Here is a 19,020-nt window from a genome sequence, read left to right on the forward strand (position 1 = left end):
TTTGGCCATGCTGTGGCCCCCACCTTGAATGCCTTCACTACCCCTTCCGCTAACACCTCCACACTGTGTAACATCCTCCTTTTGGATCCTGGTGTCATTCTCCCCACATCTCCCTGACTCCTGTCCACTACACCCCCTCCCGCCCCCTGTGTCTCCATGGATTCTAAGGTGGAAAACCACTGTCTGGGGGCAGGCACATTCATTTGGTCATCCCAGCAACTCTTCCAGGCATGGGATATCCCCCTCGCTGCTGAGGCTCAGAGAGGACAATCAACCTTCCCAGGGTCACCCAGTGGGGAGGTAGCAGAGCTAGACTCGAGCCCCCAGATCAGCTGGCTCCCAGGCCCGTGACTCTGCTAAGCCACCCAGGGTGCGTTTAGGGAGAACTAGAACACGGAATGTGGTGTCAAATCACAAGCTGGTGAGTAGAGAGAGTCTTGGGCCAGGCTGGGCCTCATACCCCAACCCTCCCGCTAAGCCCTCAGACCCGAGCTTAGGGTTGCCTCTTCCAGGAAGCCACCTTGAGCCCTCTAACCGGGTCCAAGGCATCGGTGGTGGAGTGCCACTGTGTGGCATTTATCGCTCTGTATTTTAATTGCCATTTCCACACCTGTCCGCTCTAAGCCTGGGGGAATCTTAAGGGCTGGGACTGGGCCTGATTTATCATGTGAACTCAGAGCTGTGGCCCAAAGGCACGCAAGGGAGGGTTTGATGACCAAGACAGCAATCTTCCAGAACAAAGCCCGGTGACAGTCTCTGTTCTGCCCTGAGCTTGCTCCGAGCCCCTACAGGAAGCCAGGCCGGGCTTCCCTGAGCCTCAGTTCCCCCGTCTGTATAATGGACCCTCTAGGACTCTCCTTGCTCCCTGAGCCCCTCTTTCCTCATCTGCACAAAGATGACAGAGTTGACGTGACATGGGCTTGGGAGGTGGTGGTCCCCGCTGCCCTGGTGGTGCAGCTCCGCCCCCCTCACCCGCAGACAGCTGTACATGCAGATGGACATCCAGTTGGTGAGCATCTTCTCAACCACAGACTCTGTGCGCCGCAACATGAGCTTAGGGTTCTTGGCAGCCGAGGCATCGATGAGGTCCACCAGCAGCTCCTTCATGATGCCCGTGTAGTACTCGAGCTTGCCGTGGAGCGCGATGGTCAGCAGGGAGGCCAGGCTGCACCTGCGGGTGGGTGTGGGGCATCAGCACTGGCTGCAGCCAGAGGCCCTGGGATCTGAGGAGTGGGAGGAGGGGGTGCCGGTGTTGCCTCGTGGCCCTGGCGAGCCCAAGTATGCCTGTGTGGTTGGTGCCTGGCAGATGGGTGGGCACAGCTCAAACCCACCTGGAGAAAGGGCCACTTTCTCTAGCATCCACAGTAACCTCTGTGCCCACGAGCCTAGACCTTGGGCATCCAGGCCCAGAAAAGTCAGGAAAGGGCCTGGTGCTGGGTAGATGCCCATTGCCTAGTGGGCAAGGTGATTTGCAAACTGCCCCACCCAACCCAGGACGGGCTGTGTGGCCTCTGACAGGCCCCTGTCCCTCTCCCAGAGCCTTGCAGCCTGACCTGTCACGCACTGCAAAGTCTTTCTGTTGCTCCAGCGCATGCACGAAAACAATGAGGAAGTGCTTATTGTTGAGCAATGAGGAGAACAGGCTGATCCCCTCTTCCATGTTGGGCCGGCAGCTTTCCGGGATCTGCGGAAGCAATTGGTGCTGGGGAGTCCACAGGGGTTTGGTGCCTCTACCAGGCCTAGGAGTCAGCACTTATAATGCCCTGAATGTCTCCTTGAATGCCTCCTGGGATGGGGAGCTCACCACCTTTTCATGGTAGAGGTCTCTTAACTCCCCATGACTGGGAATAACAGCTCAATTGAGCTGAAAAATGGGGCTCACAGAAGGTCAAAGGTGCCTGGAGGTAACCCAGATTCCTTCTACGTGAGAACCTCTCATTTTCCATTCTCTAAGCAGCAGATGGAGTGGGATATCCAGAAGGGCCCAATCCTCTCTCCTCACTACCTGGCTTAGGGTCAGCACTTACCACACCCTGAATGGACACTTGAATGCCTCCTGGGATGAAGGGCTCATTATCTTGCAATAACTGACTCCTTCCTCCCAACTCCTGGTGATTCGGACCCGTGGATCAGATGAACAGGAAAGCAGGGCCCAAAGAGGGGTGGGTTGGCTCTAAGTCATGCACCTGCATGGGGTACTCACCTTCCATTCTCCCAGCAATGGGTGGGTCTCCTGCACCGGGGCACTGCCCTGGGAGTTGAGGGTCTGGGAGGGCAGCACATAACGTTCTTCATAGAGAGAGGAACACTGTAGGGGCAGACCACCCCCCAGCATCTCAGCAGGGCTGCGTCTCCCCTCACCAGCACACAAGGGCCGCTCAACAAATGCAAAGGGATGCCTTGTCAAGGAAGAAGAGGCAGTAGGCCATGCGCAGGGCCTTAAGGGTCCAGAGACCCAAGGGGCTTCATGGGGGAAAGGAAAGGGTGGAACCTCACGACACAAGGTGTGGCAATGCACAAGGCTTAAGAGGAAGCAAAAGCAGCTCAGTGGGGAACGGGAGAAAGCGCAGAGAGGCCAGCGGGAACTACAGCGTGGCCTTGTTTGGGCTGCCGCAGGGTAAACAGTGCAGAAGGGCAAGAAGCAGGGTAGTGGACACCAGCACATATGCTCTTGCTGGGCCCGGGAAGGGGGGGACAGGGCAGCAGCCCCTGGAACGCAAAGAGGGGTGGGAGGCTTGAGGTAGAGTCCCGTGGGCAGGAGGAGGGGACGTGGAGACCAAAAGCCTGACTGGGAAGGGGCCCACCAGGGCTGAGAGAGGCTGGGGGGGGCGGGCACTGGGGGCTAGGAGAGCCCCCTTAGTGAAGGGAGAGGCAGGCCCTACCCGCCAGGAGAGTGGGGCTAAGAGCCGGCTTCCATATGGACAGTTAAACATCAAATGAATAAAGAAGAGTGAGAGGAGAAACTGGGACCCCTCCCTTGGCAGGCGAGGGCAGATAGCCAGGGCTGCCATAAATGTGCATGCAGGTTACGCATTGCTCAAGGGGTCCACGTAGCACCAAGTTTTCCCATCTGCTTAAAAGTGCCCTCTAGGTTGGCATGGCTCAGAAAGAGATCAAGGAACCCCTGAGGTGACTGGCAAGGGTGCCGGCTGACCTTAGGGAAGAAGGTACGGGTCACAAAGTGCTTATACTCCAGGAAAGGGATGCCCTGGCTGCGGTTCAGCTCCTTGGTCAGATCAGTCATGTCTGTCTGCAGCTCGGCAAACCCTGGTGGATAGGCAGGGAGCTGTGAGTAGATCCTGAACCCATTCCCCAGATGGGAAAGCCAAGGTCCACAGTCCCGCATGCTCCCCACCCACTACCTTTTCGGATTTCCTCTCGGATCTGAGATTCCATCTCCTCCATCTGCAGCAGAGTCTTCTGCCAGTAGCGCTCTGCACGGCGGCTCTTGGTACAGAAGACAAACAGGGCTGCAGGCAGTAGAGAGGCAGGTCAGGCCTGGAATGCCCTTTGGAAAACAGTTGTCGGCACATGGCAGTGTGCAGGGCCTGGGCCTGGAGTGAGAGGTCCTGCTGGCTTCCTGCTCCTCTGGGCAGGGTGTGGGAAGGTGGACGGTTGCCCCGGCCTACAGTCCTCCCCTCCCTGGTGGGCTGAAAACTCCTACAGGGTAAAGGGTTGGGGAACGCCCTGGAAAATAACTCTGATGTCCTATTCTTATAAAAAGAAGTGGTGTGTGTGTGCGTGTGTGTGTGTGTGTGTGTGTGTGTTTAAACTAGTGGTAAACATTATAAAATAAAGGTAGTGGGTCAAACACTTAGAAAGCAAGTATGAAGAGTAAGACAAAAGTAGTAAAATTAATTAAAATACGATAATTAGCTAAGAGATACATAAAACAAACAGATGTAAAGTGTGTCATCAAAAATATAAAATGGGGGAGAGTAAAAATATAAAGCTCTGGAATGTGCTCAAAATTGACTTAATATCAACTTAAAAGAGACTGTTGTTATAGGGGTGACTGGGTGGCTCAGTTGGTTAAGTGTGCGATTTCAGTTCAGGTCATGATCTCACTGTTCGTGAGTTTGAACCCGTGTCGGGCTCTGTGCTGACAGCTCAGAGCTTGGAGCCTGCTTCAGATTCTGTGCCTCCCTCTCCCTCTGCCCCTCCCCTCCCCTGCCCATGCTCTGTCTCTCTCTCTTTCCAAAATAAACATCAAAAAAAAATTTTTTAAAGAAACTGTTATGAACCTAAGATGTTATATGTGAACCTTGCCGTTACCACAAAGAAAAAACTTATATAAAATACACAAAAGAAAAAAATCTAAGCACACCACTAAAGAAAGCTGTCAGACCACAAGGGAAGAGAGCAAAAGAAGTAAGGAACAGAGAAAAACTACAAAAATATCCAGAAAATAATGAAATGGCAATAAGTATGTACCTATCGATAATTACTTTAAATATAAATGGACTGAATTCTCCAATGAAAAGACATGGATGAACGGATACAAACCAACACAAAAACAAGATGCATCTATCTGCTGCCCATGAGGGACTCATTTCAGAAGTGTGGGGACACAGGCTAAAAGTGAAAAGAATATTCCATGCAAATGGAAACATAAAAAAAAGCTAAGGTAGCAATACTTCCATCAGACACAATAGATTTTAAAACAGAGTCAATCCAACAAGAGAATACAACATTTGTAAATATTTCTGCACCCAACATGAAAGCATCTAAATATACAAGGCAATATTAACAAGCCTAAATGGAGAAGCAGACAACAACATAATAATAGTCGGGGACTTTAACACCCCACCTACATCAATGGATAGACAACACAGACAGAACATCAATAAGGAAACATCATCTTTAAATGACGCACTGGACCAGCTGAACTTAACAGATATATACAGAACACTCCATCCAAAAACAGCAAGTGACACCTTGCTCAGTCTGGGTGGCTCAGTCTGTTGAGCATCTGATTCTTGATTTTGGTTCAGGTCATGATCTCATGGTCGTGAGATAGAGCCCCATATCGGGCTCTGCACGGGCCTGAAGTCTGCTTAAGAGTCTCTCCCTCTCCTTCTGCCCTGCCCCTGCTCACATGCACTTTCTCCCTCTCAAAATAAAATAAAATCTCAGGGCGCCTGGGTGGCTCAGTTGGTTAAGCATCTGACTTCGAATCAGATGATCTCAAAGTCCATGCGTTTAAGCCCTGCATCAGGCTCTGTGCTGACAGCGCAGAGCCTGGAGCCTGCTTCAAGTTCTGTGTCTCCCTCTCACTCTGCCACTCCCCTACTCACGCTCTCTCTCTCTCTCTCAAAAATAAGTAAACATTAAAAAAATTTAAATAAAATCTCAAAAACCGCAAAATACATAGTCTTTTCAAGTGCACATGGAACATTCTCTAGGATGGGTCACATATTAGGCTACAAAACAAGTCTCAATAAATTTAAGAAAACTGAAGTAATATCCAACATCTCTTCTGACCACAACAGCATGAAACTAGAAATTAATTACAAGTAGAAAATGGGAAAAGGCACAAACATGTAGAGACTAAGCAACATGTTACCGAACACCCAATGAGTAAATGAAAAAACCAAAGAGGAAGTTAAAAAAAAAAAAAATACATGGAGGCAAATGAAAACAGAAGCATGGCAGTCCAAAATCTTTGGGTTGCAGAAAAAGCCATTCTAAGAGGGAAGTTCGCTAGTGATACAGGCCTCCTTCAGGAAATGAGAAGTCTTGAATGACCTAACTTTAAAGGAACTAGAAAAAGAACAAAGCCCAAAGTTAGTAGAAGGAAGGAAATAAAGATCAGAGGAGAAATAAATGAAATAGACTGAAAAACAATAGAACAGACCAATGAAACCGAGAGCTGGTTCTTTGATAAGAAACAAAATTGACAAACCTTTAGCCAGACTCATCCAGGAAAAAAAAAAAAAAGGACTAAATTAAATCAGAAATGAAAACGGAGAAATTGCAACTGATACCACAGAAATATAAAAGATAACACTGTATGTTGCACACCAACAAATTAGACAACCGAGAAAAAATGGATAAATTTCTAGAAATATACAATCTTTTAAGACTGAATAATTAATAGAAAATCTGAATATACTGATTACTAGTAATGAAATTAAATCAGTAATTTAAAAACTCCCCAAAACACAGAAGTCCAGATCCAAATGGCTTTACAGGTGAATTCTATCAAACATTTAAAGAAGAGTTAATACCAATCCTGATATTATTCCAAATAATTGAAGAGAAAGGAATACTTCCAGACTCATTTTATAAAGTCAAAACCAGATAGAGACTACAAAAAAAAGAAAATTACAGGCCAATATCACTGATGAACAAAGGTGCAAAAAATATGCAAAAATATTAGCAAACCAAATTCAACAATACATTTAAAAAATTGTACACCCTCGAGGTGCTTGAGTGGCTCAGTCAGTTAAGTGTCTGACTCTTGATTTTTGGTTCAGGTCATGATCTCACAGTACCTGCATCAGGCTCTGCATCTCACAAGGCCTGCATCAGGCTCTGTGCTGACAACATGGACTCTGCTTGGAATTCCTCTCCCTCTCTCTCTGCCCTTCTCCCATTCATGCTCTCTCTCTCTTTCAAAATAAATAAATAAATAAATAAATAAATAAATAAATAAATAAATAAACTTTAAAAAAAAGGATCACACACCATGACTAAGTAGGATTCATTCCAGGAACACAAGGATGGTTCAACACCCACAAATCATACAACATGATACACCAAATTAACATAAAAATGAAGCTAGAAATCATATGATCATCTCAATGGACGCAGAAAGAGCCTTTGACAAAATTCAACATCTACTTATGATAAAAACTCTCAACAAAGTGGGTATAGTGGGAATGTACCTCAACATAATTAGGCCATATAGGACAAACCCACAGCTAATATCAAACTCAATGGTGAAAAGCTGAAAGCATTTCCTCTAAGATCAGGAAGGATGCCCATTCTCATCAATCTTATTCAACATAGCACTTAGAAGTCCTAGCCACAGCAATTAGGCAAGAAAAAGAAATAAAAGGCATCCACATTTGAAAGGAAGAAGTAAAACTGCCACAGTTTGCAGATGATATAACATATGTAGATAGTCCTAAAGATGTCACCAAAAAACTATTACAACTATTAAACGGATTCAGTTAAGTCACAGGATACAAAATTAACATACAGAAATCTACTGTGTTTCTATATACTAATAAAGAACAATTCAGAAAAAGAAATAAGAAAACAATACCATTTACAACTGCACCAAAAAGAATAAAATGCCTAGGAATAAATTTAACCAAGGGGGTAAGAAATCTGTACTCTGAAAACTATAAGACATTGATGAGAAAAACTGAAGATGACACACAAAAAAAGGAAAGAGATACCACGCTCATACCTTGGAAGAAGTATTGTTAAAATGCCCATATTACTCAAAGCAATCTACAGATTCAATGTAATTCCTATCAAAATACCTATGTTATATTTCACAGAACTAGAATAAAGTATCCTAAAATTTTCAGGAAACCACAAAAGACCCCAAATAGTCAAAGCAATCTTGAGAAAGAAGAACAAAGCGGGAAGGATCATGCTCCCATATTTCAAACTATACCACAAAGCTATTGTAACCAAAACAGTACGGTACTGGCACAAAACCAGGCATATAGATCAATGGACTAGAAGAGAATCCACAAATAAACTCATCCTTGCATGGCCAATTATTCTTCAACAAAGGAGGCAAGAATATACAAGGGGGAAAAGACAGTCTCTTCAATAAATGGTGTTGGGAAATCTGGGCAGCCACATGCAAAAAGAATGAAACCAGACCACTTTCTTACACCATATACAAAAATAAAGTCAAAATGAATTAGAGACTTAAACGTGAGGCTTGAAACCATAACTTCTAGAAGAAAACATAAGCAGCAAGCTCTTGGACAGCAGCCTTAGCAATATTTTTTTTGGCTATGTCTCCTCAGGTGAGGACAACAAAAGCAAAAATAAACAAATAGGATGACATCAAACTCAAAAGCTTTTGGACAGTGAAGGAAACCATCCACAAAATAAAAAGGCAACCTATTAAATGGAAGAGGATACTTGCAAATGATACATCCGATAAAAGGTTGATATCCAAAATACATAAAGACCCATACAACTGAATAACAAAAACCAAACAACCTGATTAACAAATGGGCAGAGGACCCGAGGAGACATTTTTCCAAAGACGACACAGATGGCCGACGGACACATGTAAAGATGCTCGACATCACTCATCGTCAGGGAAATACAAATCAAAACCACAATGAGATAGCACCTCACACCTGTCAGAATGGCTCGGATCAAAATGACAAGAAATAACACGTGTTGGCAAGAATGTGGAGAAAAGGAAGCCCTGGTAAACTGTTGGGAGGAACATAAATTGATGCGGCCACTGTGGAAAACAGTATGGAGGTTCCTCAAAGATAAAAATAAAACTGTCCTAGGAGCCAGCAATTCCACTTCTGGGTTATTCATCTGCTGAAGAAAACAAATATACTAATTCAAAAAGATACATGCATCCCCTATGTTCACTGCAGCATTATTTACAATAGCCAAGACGTGTAAGCAAGCTGAGTGTCCCTGGATAAATGTGTGGATAAAGAAGTAATGGTATACATACATAAAATATTACTCAGCCCTAAAAAAGAATGAAATCTTGCCATTTGTGACAACATGGATGGATCTAGAGGGTATTACACTAAGAAATAAGTCAGAGAAAGACAAATGTTCTGTGATTTCACTTATATGTGGAATCTAAAAAAACAAAACAAACAAAACAGAAACACTCGTAGATACAGAAAACAATCTGGTGGTTGCTGGAGGGGAGGGATGTGCAGGAATAGGTGACATAGGTAAAGGGGATGAAAAGGTTCAAACTTCCACTTATAAAACACATGTCTTGGGGGGCGCCTGGGTGGCGCAGTCGGTTAAACGTCCGACTTCAGCCAGGTCACGATCTCGCCGTCCGTGAGTTCGAGCCCCGCGTCAGGCTCTGGGCTGATGGCTTGGAGCCTGTTTCCAATTCTGTGTCTCCCTCTCTCTCTGCCCCTCCCCCGTTCATGCTCTGTCTCTCTCTGTCCCAAAAATAAATAAATAAATAAAAAACGTTGAAAAAAAAATTAAAAAAAAAAAAACACATGTCTTGGGGATGTCATGTACAACATAGGGACTATAGTCAATAACATTATAAGAACTTTGTATAGTGACAGAAGGCAACTACATCAAAATACTGAATCACTGTGTTGTGCACCTGTAACTAACATAAAATTATATGTCAGTTAAAATAAAACAGGGGTCTCCCAGGCTCAGGATCCTTGCCAGGTGCAGTGGCACATGTGTGTAGTCCCAGCTACTTGGGAAGCTGAGGCAGGAGGATTGCTTGAGCCCAGAAGTTCTGGGCTGTGATGTGCTATGCCGGTCGGATGTCCGCACTAAGTTCGGCATCAGTATGGTGACCTCCCGGGAGCGGGGGACCATCAGGTTGCCTAAGGAGGGGTGAACCGGCCCAGGTCGGAAATAGAGGAGGTCAAAAAAAATAGGGGTGAACAGTGGCTTTCTTTGGGTGAGAGAACTATGGGCGATTTCTTCTCTTTCTGCTTTTTACCATTTTCGATTCTTTCTACGATGACCGGGTGTTAACTTGTGAATTATGAAACATTTAAAAGGTGACACAGTAGTATTATATTATAATCCCTTACTGGGGTGGGGAAGGGGGAAATATACACACACACAGATGACCCTTGGACAGCTGGGTTTGAACTGCACAAGCCCACTTACCTGCAGATTTTTAAAAATAAATACAGTGAGTACTGAAAATGTATTTTTTTCATCCTTGTGATTTTCTTAATAACATTTTCTTTTTTCCAGTTTACTTTATGGTAAGACTATAGTATATAATACATATAAATACAAAATGTGTGTTGATTGTTTATGTTATTGGTAAGGCTTCCAGAAACAGGAGGCTATTAGTAGTTAAGTTTTGGAGGGAGTCAAAAGTTATACATAGATTTCGGACTGTGGGGGGGGGGGGTCAGCGCCCCCAGCTCCGTGTTGTTCAAGGATCAACTGTATCACCTTTACAACCATCAGTTTCATAGTGGGATAGCCTACCAAATGTGTAGGTTAAGCTTCCCTTTTAAGCTCCTCCAGTAGCCCCTTACTGGTTCCGGGACAAAGTTCCAAGTTCCTCTGCCAGGCAGTCAGGGCCCACGGCCTGGACCCAGCGCATCCCCCAGCATCTACCATCCTCCACCCATCTGTGCCGCAGCCAGGGCACATCTCTCAGTGAGTAACCCACCACCAAGCTTTTGTTTCAGCTGTGTCCCCAGCCCATCACTCCTCTTCTCCTATCTGCCAGTCTTCTGAGGGGCTGGGACAAGGTGGGGGCAGGTGTGCCCTCCAAGGTGTCACGAGAATAAGTCTCCTTACCAACCACAGAGAGCAGCAGCAGGACACTGCAGATGACGATGGACACAATGATGGCGGTCTCACTGCCCCCCAGCTGCAGTGTGGCAATGGTCTGGTTGAAGTTCCCTACCTGGATCTGGGCAGAGGCGGGAGGAGGGAGCTGTAGCTTCCCCGGACTCGTGCTTTGGCTCCTCTCCTCACTAGCTGTGGGCTCCTGGGCAAGTCACCTAACCTCTTTGAACCTCAGAGGCCACATCTATAAACACAGAGATAACCAGGCCCACCTCCTGGGGATGCTGTGAGGGCTAAAGGGGATGATGCTTGGCTAGCCCTGGCAGAGAGGGGAGACTCAATATGGGCTGTGTTTATTACTACGGCCTGGGAGGGGCAGTGGAGGAGCCGAAGGCAGGGCAGTTCACAGGGCCTGGCTGCTGTCCCCAAGTATCTGGAGGACTGTCTGATGACCAGGGAAACAGGCAAAGGCTGAGGATTCAGAGGGCATAACTGGGACTGGGGTGCAGGTGAAAGAGAGCTTTGGCAGTCAGACCCGTCCTGGGCGGCATGTGCTGCCTTGAGAGGGAAGGGGTTTCCCATCCCAGGAGGCATGCAAGCAGATACAGCATAGAAAAGGTCTCATTTCTGGCCCCTCTCGGCACTCCTCCTGTATCCCTCCCCTCCGTGACTCTGCACGTGACTGGCAGCCCAAACTTGACGTGGAGCATCAAGTGGAACAAGGGAGACTTCTAATGGCCTCTGAAAGTCCAGCCCCATCTGGCCTATCTGGGGCCAATCACTGCCCTGGAGCAGGTGACTAAGTTCTTGGGCCTCATCTGTCAAGTGGGGATGTAAAACTCCACTTGGCGTCATCCACTGAGCACGACAACACTTAGCTCTGATACGCTGGGTGAGGGGCAGGGCTGGGGGCCAGGTCTGCCTCCACCTGGGGTTCCCCGTTCACTCACTGTGATGGGCAACTGCCCCTCGGCCGTGCCCAGGGACTCGTTGACCGAGCAGTGAATGACTCTATCCGAGACGATCTGGATGTCACAGGCCACTTGGCCTATTTTGATCCGGTACTCGTGGCTCTCGAGCCCTAGGCTGTCCTGCTCCTTCTGCAGGAACAGAGAGGGAGTGCTTGCTGAGGTCTGCGGCTGAGCTCGGCCCCGCTCACTCCTGCACTGGTACCCGCTGGAACTCACATGGATGACCAGGGTGAGGGGCTCCCCGGGGTGGTGCTTGATCCACTTCTCCCTCTTGGCCGTGGAGAACTGTGGGTCAGGGAGGTAGTCCAGGCGGAACCTGCTGCCCCGCCGGGCCTCCTGGGGGTCCAGCAGCTCCTCGGCTACAGCCACCTCATCGGTGTAGGCCCTTCCATTGATGAAGAAGTCTACCGGTGCCGATGCATTGCTCAGGGCCCCAGGGGACGGGCAGGTGATTAGGGTGGAGTTGAGAACTTTGCAGAGCTGGTAGGGAAGGGCCAGGGCCAGGGCCAAGGTTGAGGATGGACAGACGGGCAGGAGAAACGGGGAGAGATTGAGGTTTAAGGAGACAGAGAGAGAGAGGGAGAGACAGAGAGGCAGAGAGAAGACAGATACAGCAGCGTGAGAGTCAATCAGGGCTACTGGCCGCTCCCCACCCACCTTGGTCCCAGCCCCCTCACCGTGGGCTCCCGGCCAATATGGTGCACAGCCATGGACACATTCTGCACCATGTGGAAACGCTCGCCAGCCACCGTGATGGTCCTGCCGCCACTGTGGGATACAGCGAGCCCTGTCAGCTCACCCGCAGCCCTAGAGAGTGAGCTCAGCCAGAGGTCAGGGTCTGGGGTCTCACCTGACAGGGCTGCGGCGGGGACTGATGGCCGTGATGACTGGGTTCTGCATGTACTGGAAGGTGAGGTTGCTGTGCACACAGCCCCGGCGCTCAAAGCGCACACACACGGACACGGGGGCCGGCAGGGCACCCTCGGGCACCGTGCAGGTGATGCTGGTGTCCATGCGCCTGTGGGAGGGCAGCGGCACTGTCAGCACGGCCCCCACCTCCTGCTGCTTGCTCCTGCCTGCCCCATCGCCCAGGGCACAAGCCCGCATGCCTGGCCTGGATAGGCCTCCTCGACTCGCCCCAACCTGGTCTTCTGCTCCCTCGTACAGGAATCTGTTGTTTGCACATACCCACTGCCACATCTTTGCTCAGGCTGTCCTCCCCACCTTCAACACATTCGCTTTTCCTCCAGCCTTGCCCGTGTGTTCCAATTCTGCCCCATCCCGCCTCATGCAAGAAGCCCTCCCAGAGTCCCTCTCTCAGAGCTGAGGAATGGCTCTGAAAGAACCAGCTTTTTTCCCAGTCTCAGATGTTTCTATTTCCTGCGGGAGTGTCTGCTTTCCCGAGAGCTGAGACTTTGCTGGGCTCTTCTTGGTGTCCCCAGCAATGCCCATCAATGGGGCCTGGTACACAGTAAGTGCATAATAAAGACAGAGGTATTTCATCAAAAGGCTCTGGACCACACCCCTGGGCCAGCCAGAGGAGCTCCGAATGTATATGACCATCACATTTTTCACAGCAGAGGTCACTTATGGAGCTCCTACTGTATGCCGGGCACAGAGTACTACTCACAATTACTGTTCTTACCAGATGAGGAAACTGAGGCTCAGAGAAGGGAAGGGGCTTGGCCGAAGGGACACAGCTGGTGAAAACCTGAGTGATGCTTGATGCAAGGATGTCATTCCACCCTTCCAGCCCCCAGCCCTCCAGTTTCCCTGGGCAGGAAGGGGTGGCCCAGGCCCAGGGGCTTACACGAGCTCCGTGCAGGGCTCTGTGTCGTTCACCAGGACTTGGAGCTCGGAGCCCACATGGAGGTCGCTCCCGTGGATTGTGATCCTGGTGCCCCCTGCCTTGGGGCCCTTGTCAGGCTCTAGGAATTGAACCTGGGGCAGCTGTGAGGAGGAAGACAGGAGGTCAGGCCTCAGGCCACCCCCCAGGTGTGTGTCTGGTGGGGTGGGCAGGAGGGTGGGTTCAGCCTCCCTTACCACGTAGGAGAAGCGCTCCCGTGACTTGCCCTCTTTAGAGGCGTTCACCGTCACCACGTCTGAGAATGCCTCTGGGGCTGGCCCTGTAGCGCACACAATCCTGGGGGGAGGTAGCTTGGGTCAGGAGAGCAGCTGGAGGGTCTCAGGGGCTGGGTAAGCAGCACCTGGGTTCTCTCTTGAATGATGCCACCCCCCCACCCCGGCTATACCCCGAGGGTATGTGGGCTCTCCACCCTTGCCCTCAGCTTCCCGCCTCTCCGACTCACAGCTGGGACTGCCATTTGGCTGGGACAGCCAATGGCATCACCTACATCAAAATACTGAAACCATTCCCTATCAGCTGGAAAACAGCCACTCTGAAACCCCGATGTCACCCTGATGCCAGGCTCTTCCCCAGGACTACCCACCTCCCCTGCCCGCCCCGCCTGACTTTCCCACAATTCTACAACTATGTGACAAAGGGGTGAGATAAGATGGTCTCTTGGGATCTGAACATTCTCCAACCATGAGGACATTTGTTGGGCTGGTAGACTGATAGCTTTTCTGCAAGCCTGACTTACAGCTCCCCCAGCAAAGGAAATCAGCTCACCCCCTGCTTTTCTACAGCCCCTCTGGGCCAGGCCCCACAGCGGTAGGCTCAGACCTCTGCACCACACCAGCAGCCCCACACTTTGTTAACTACAAGGTTTTTGTTGGTTTTTTTAAAAAAAATCAATGCAAGGCTTCTATGGAAGTCCGGCTGTTCTGGGGGAACCTGGGAGGGCCTCCCAGAGCAGCAGGTGTTGAAGTGGGAACTTGAAGGATATGGAGAAGCGTCCAGAGTAGAAGAGGGCGGAATGCACGGGGGTGGGTAATGGCTTCAACAAGGTCTGGAAGACCTTGTGCCACTTCTAGTGAGCGGCAGGGTGCTGAGGAGGGTGGGAAGGCAGAGGGGAGAGAGGAAGGCAGAGCTGTGGTTGGCACTGTTGGGAGGGGCGGGGGGGACACTAGAGGTCATTCAGAACAGCCCTGGGGACTGCCACTACTCACTCCTCCGACACCGTGTATCTGTCAGCCAGTGGCTCACAGGCCACGCTGCCAATCCACACGCCATGGGCCACGTCACTAAGCCGCCGGCCTAGGTTCCTGCCTCGAATGGTCAACAGGGTCCCGCCGTCCAAGGGGCCACTCAGGGGCTCAATCTGCCAGGTGACCAGAGGACGAATGATGTTCTGAGGCTGGGACGTCAGCAGCTTTCCCCACCCACTGCTGCACACACCCAGGCAAGTGCACGTACACCTGCTGCTCAGGAGGAGGTACGGAGGCTCTAAGGGGGTGGGGGCTGCTGCTCACTGGACAGGTCACGGGGGCTGCCAGTGAGGATGTGCCCACATGGGTCTGGGGATGTGAGTGTGCAAAGTCAATGACACCTGAGGAGGGTGGGGGCTTCTGTGGACAACGCAGTCTGCTCCCAGTGGCCATGTCTGACCACATGATCTTGCAACCCAGCCAGAGCTGACTGGGTCAGGGATGGGCACCTGACCCAGCCTACGCCAATGAGAATCCTTCCACCGGACTTCGTCTTAGCTAAAACTCAGGCTCGGTTGTGATTGCCGGCCTCACTTATCACCATACCAGCAGGATTTCCCCGACCTCACCATAAAAACTAGAGGCTGGGGGCACCTGGGGGGGTCTGTCAGTTACACGTCCGACTTCGGCTCGGGTCACAGTCTCACGGTTTGTGTGTTCGAGCCCCACATTGGGCTGTCTGCTGTCAGCACGGAGCCCGCTTCAGATCCTCTGTCCCCCTCTATCTCTGCCCCTCCCTTGCTTGCTCCCTCTCTTTCTCTCTCTTTCAAAAATAAACATGAAAAGAAAAACAACTAGAGACTAGCGCTAGCATCTTTTCCGGCCCAGACTCCCTGCTTCACTCTATTTTTCTCCATAGCACTTACGCCTTCTATATATAAATTATTTATTTCCTTACTTATTACTGCCCACCCTCCTCCCCCACTAAAACATTAGCTCCGTGTTGGGGTGGCACTTTGTTCACTGCTGTGTCTCCAGCACCCAGCGGCCCTGGCACCCAGCAGGCGCTCCCCAGGTGATCCTGCATGCATACGGCTGGTTATGTGCAAGCATGTGTGTCACAGGTCTGAGAGCCTGTGTGGGGCGCTGTGTGTCGCACACGCAGGCATGCGGGTGCGACAGGCCTCCGTGGGTGGGGGTGCTTACCGCGCGGATCTCGGGGGCGGGGCAGGTGCCAGGCAGGGGCTGCAGGGGCCCTCGCAGGCGGCAGCCGTCACTCCACACACACAGATGTCCCAGGTCCTCCCGGCCTAGGCACTGAGAACAGTCAGGGCTGCCCATGGCGCAGTTATAGACCTCCACTGGGAGAGACACAGAGACAGCATGGGTCAGCACCCCCCGTCACCACTGTGTCCTCTGCATTCACTCACCATCACCCAGAGGTGGGTTCTGGTTGTCCAAACTCCCCAGGGCCTTTGCTAAGCACAGTGCAGCCACAGCCTCATTAATAGTATCTGTCCACACCACGATTCTACCAGGTGGGAGCTCTTTGTTTGTTTGGGGTTTTTAAAACTTTTTTAATGTTTATTTTTGAGAGAAAGAGAGAGAGAGAGAGAGAGAGAGAGACCATGAGCAGGGGAGGGGCAGAGAGAGGAGGAGACACAGAATCCAAAGCAGGCTCCAAGCTCCAAGCCATCAGCACAGAGCCCAACGCAGGGCCTGAATCCACGAACTGGGAGATCATGACCTGAGCCAAAGTCAGATGCTTAACTGACTGAGCCACCCAGGCACCCCACCAGGCACCCCATTTGACAGGTAAGAGACCGAGGCTCAGAGGGGAGGACTGACTTGCCCAAGGTCACAAAGCCTGTGAGCGGCAGGCCCGAGATTCACACCCAGGCCTGGGTGGGTCTGTTTACCCACCAGTGGGGCTCTGGGATGCTAGGGGATCACTGAGCAATGTGGGCAGTGGGCACCAGGGCCTCAGACCCTCGGAGTGGCCCAAGCAGGAGTGCTGGGAGGGTTCTTCAGGGTCTTGGGTGTGCAGGTTGGTTCTTCTGGAGTCTGTCTCTGGGACCTTCATGGTGGGGACAGGGGGGCGGGTGGTGGTGCCATATCCACTAGGGATATCTGAGGCTCCCCATGAATAGACAGACTCTTAAAGAATTGATTCAATATGTATAATAACAGTAAGGACACCAATCGCCATTTGGGGCGTGCTGACTGTGCCCCAGTCACAACTGTAAGATCTGTGTGCATCGTCTCAGCAAATCCTCACCAAGCTTTCTGTAAAAGGGCCTGTGCCTCATGTCACATGGCTGAGAAACAGAAGGCCAAGCAAGCGCCTGAAGCTGCACAGCCATCGGCATACAGATGTCTGGCCCACAATAGCTACTCAATGAATAAGAACTGAGTGACCAGGTACAGAACGGCAAGGCTGGGATCTGAGACCCTGTGTGTTAGGGAAACACAGGGCGGGACATCTGTGACTGTGCGGTGGGCACCGGATAAGTCCCCCAAGATAGAGCCCCACCCATTAAGGCTGAATCCCCAGTGGCCATAGGGCCGTAGGGGCTCCCACCTGTTATGGGGTCAGGGCTGTCCAAGAATCGGGCTGGCTGCCCCTTTAGTTGGAGGCTGAGTGGAAACATCTGGCTCTTCTGGGTCGTGTGCAGCTGCAAAAGGACAAGAAAGAGCATGAGGGGTGTGAGTGGTGTCTAGGTCTCTGCTGGGGGGAGGGGATGCATGTCATGGAGACAGAAGAGGGCAGGGCTGTTGAGGATAAGGGGATCAAAAGGAGGAGGGGGATAAGGTGGGAAGGAAGGAGTATAGCGTCTGGACTTATGCAGGCCTTCCTACCGCCCCCCCCCCCACCCCCAGAGCCACATCACTTACCACCACTTGGTTGCAGTGTGCAGTAGATTCATTCACCCATATGGCTTCAAAGATCTCCTCCGGCCCAAAGCTACATTCTAGGGCTGCACCCTAGGAGAAATGGGGTTGCTGAGGAGAGGCAGATCAGCACCCACTGCTCTCTAACTCCAACTTGTTATGGGCTGCTGCCCAGAGTAGTGGGCTGAGCCCTTTTATCAGGCCCCTACTCCTCCAGAATGTCCTTCCTGGCCTTCAGGTCCAATGATGGAAGGAGGGAGGCAAGGAGTACATGAACACCTGGAACCTGTTGCTCCCCACGCGACTAAAAGCTTCACCAATATCTCCCGATGGCCGAAACCAATGGCCTTTTACTCAGCTCATAAAAATCCAATTCTTTAGCATGACTGCCATTCAAGGTTTATCCCAGTGAGACTCCACCTGTTCTTTGAATCTTACTACCCCCCACCTCTGTCCCCCAAGGCCGATACCCCAGCCACAGCAGGACACTCTTGGACATGGCACAGGCTGCCCTGCCCCTGGGCCTTTGTCCAGGCTGTTCCTCCTACCCAAACAACTTGTCTCCCCTTTAGCCCCCCAGCAAAACACAACACAGCCCTCAGCATCCAGCTCAAATTGTCTCATGTTCCAAAGACTTCCCAGAGCCCCCTAAATCAGGTGGGTGCCCCTCATTTGATCATTCATTCATTCATTTAGCAATGAACATTTGGGTGCATGTTAGGGGCTCTAGGAGGCTCCTAAAGCCTGCCCACACCCTGTGGGTGACTAATATATGCTGGCTGTTAGTATGCAGGAGGTGCTCAATAAATGTTTGTTGACTTAAATACACAGGCCCCAACTCCCCAGTCTTATCTTGCCCAGCACAGGCCTCCAGGGAATGGTATCAATAAATATTTGCTGACTGAACAAACTCAGGTTTCATGTGTATTAGTCCAGCCTCGTGGCAGGACTTCCTGTTTATGTCCCTGTTGTTAGCACATGTGACACCCTGAGGAGAAAGCAGGTCAGCACACCCCTCTCCTCTGGCCTACCCCCTCTCCCGCTTCACTCTGAAGCTAACACAGGAAGGTGGCTACTGATAGGGCTGCAAGCACATTTGCCCATGCTGAGCCAGGAGGTGGGTCAGCTCAGGCTTCAGCCACTCAGCATAGCAGGCCCAGCCTGTCCTGAGGCTCCCCAGAGTACAGGCTCAGCAACAGGAAGGGGGCTCTGCCCCTTCCTGCCCTTAGTGTTCTAGAAGCAGGTCGAGGGCCAGGATCACTGAGGCACACTGGGGGCAGACACATGCCTCCTGGTTACGGGACCCGAACCCAGGGCTCGGGCCTCCCCACGCCAGGCTCCTGTAGCCCCAGGGAGCAGCACCGCCCTTCATACCAGACCAGGCCCCTTCATACTCCTGAGGCTCTGTTCCAACCACTGCAGGAGGGAGTCTGAGGGCTGAGGGCACTGCCCACACAGAGCTCCAGCCCCAGCCACAAGGCTGCCTGACACATCCCAGATGCCTGGCACGTGGCCCCCACGTGCAACAGCTGTCACAGGCCTTCGCTCCCCCTTGGAAGCAACAGATGGCGAGTCTCTAGGAGCTGGGGAGGGGGATGGCTGGCACACTTCCAGAACTCGTCAACGCTTC

The 19,020-nt window shown here is 50.9% G+C and overlaps 1 protein-coding gene across 2 annotated transcripts in view; it reads right to left on the bottom strand.

Annotated features, from left to right (window-relative positions):
* PLXND1 (plexin D1) overlaps positions 1-19,020 on the bottom strand; it is a 59,707-nt gene that overhangs the window by 7,797 nt on the left and 32,890 nt on the right. Inside the window, exons 10-25 of one of the 2 annotated variants that reach the window (XM_043588193.1) lie at positions 17,394-17,483; positions 17,080-17,173; positions 15,705-15,859; positions 14,520-14,671; positions 13,491-13,590; positions 13,258-13,397; positions 12,298-12,465; positions 12,125-12,215; positions 11,664-11,927; positions 11,427-11,576; positions 10,486-10,600; positions 3,363-3,470; positions 3,155-3,267; positions 2,204-2,266; positions 1,554-1,684; positions 973-1,171 (exon numbers count right to left, since the gene is read on the bottom strand). In XM_043588193.1, coding sequence (XP_043444128.1) covers positions 973-1,171; positions 1,554-1,684; positions 2,204-2,266; positions 3,155-3,267; positions 3,363-3,470; positions 10,486-10,600; positions 11,427-11,576; positions 11,664-11,927; positions 12,125-12,215; positions 12,298-12,465; positions 13,258-13,397; positions 13,491-13,590; positions 14,520-14,671; positions 15,705-15,859; positions 17,080-17,173; positions 17,394-17,483 — 2,133 coding nt within the window. Of the gene's footprint in view, positions 1-972; positions 1,172-1,553; positions 1,685-2,203; positions 2,309-3,154; positions 3,268-3,362; positions 3,471-10,485; positions 10,601-11,426; positions 11,577-11,663; positions 11,928-12,124; positions 12,216-12,297; positions 12,466-13,257; positions 13,398-13,490; positions 13,591-14,519; positions 14,672-15,704; positions 15,860-17,079; positions 17,174-17,393; positions 17,484-19,020 lie in introns of both variants that reach the window. The other variant, XM_043588192.1, reaches the window with a different exon arrangement.

This window comes from Prionailurus bengalensis, chromosome A2 (genome assembly GCF_016509475.1).
Source record: "Prionailurus bengalensis isolate Pbe53 chromosome A2, Fcat_Pben_1.1_paternal_pri, whole genome shotgun sequence".
In the NCBI taxonomy this organism is placed as follows: domain Eukaryota; kingdom Metazoa; phylum Chordata; class Mammalia; order Carnivora; family Felidae; genus Prionailurus; species Prionailurus bengalensis.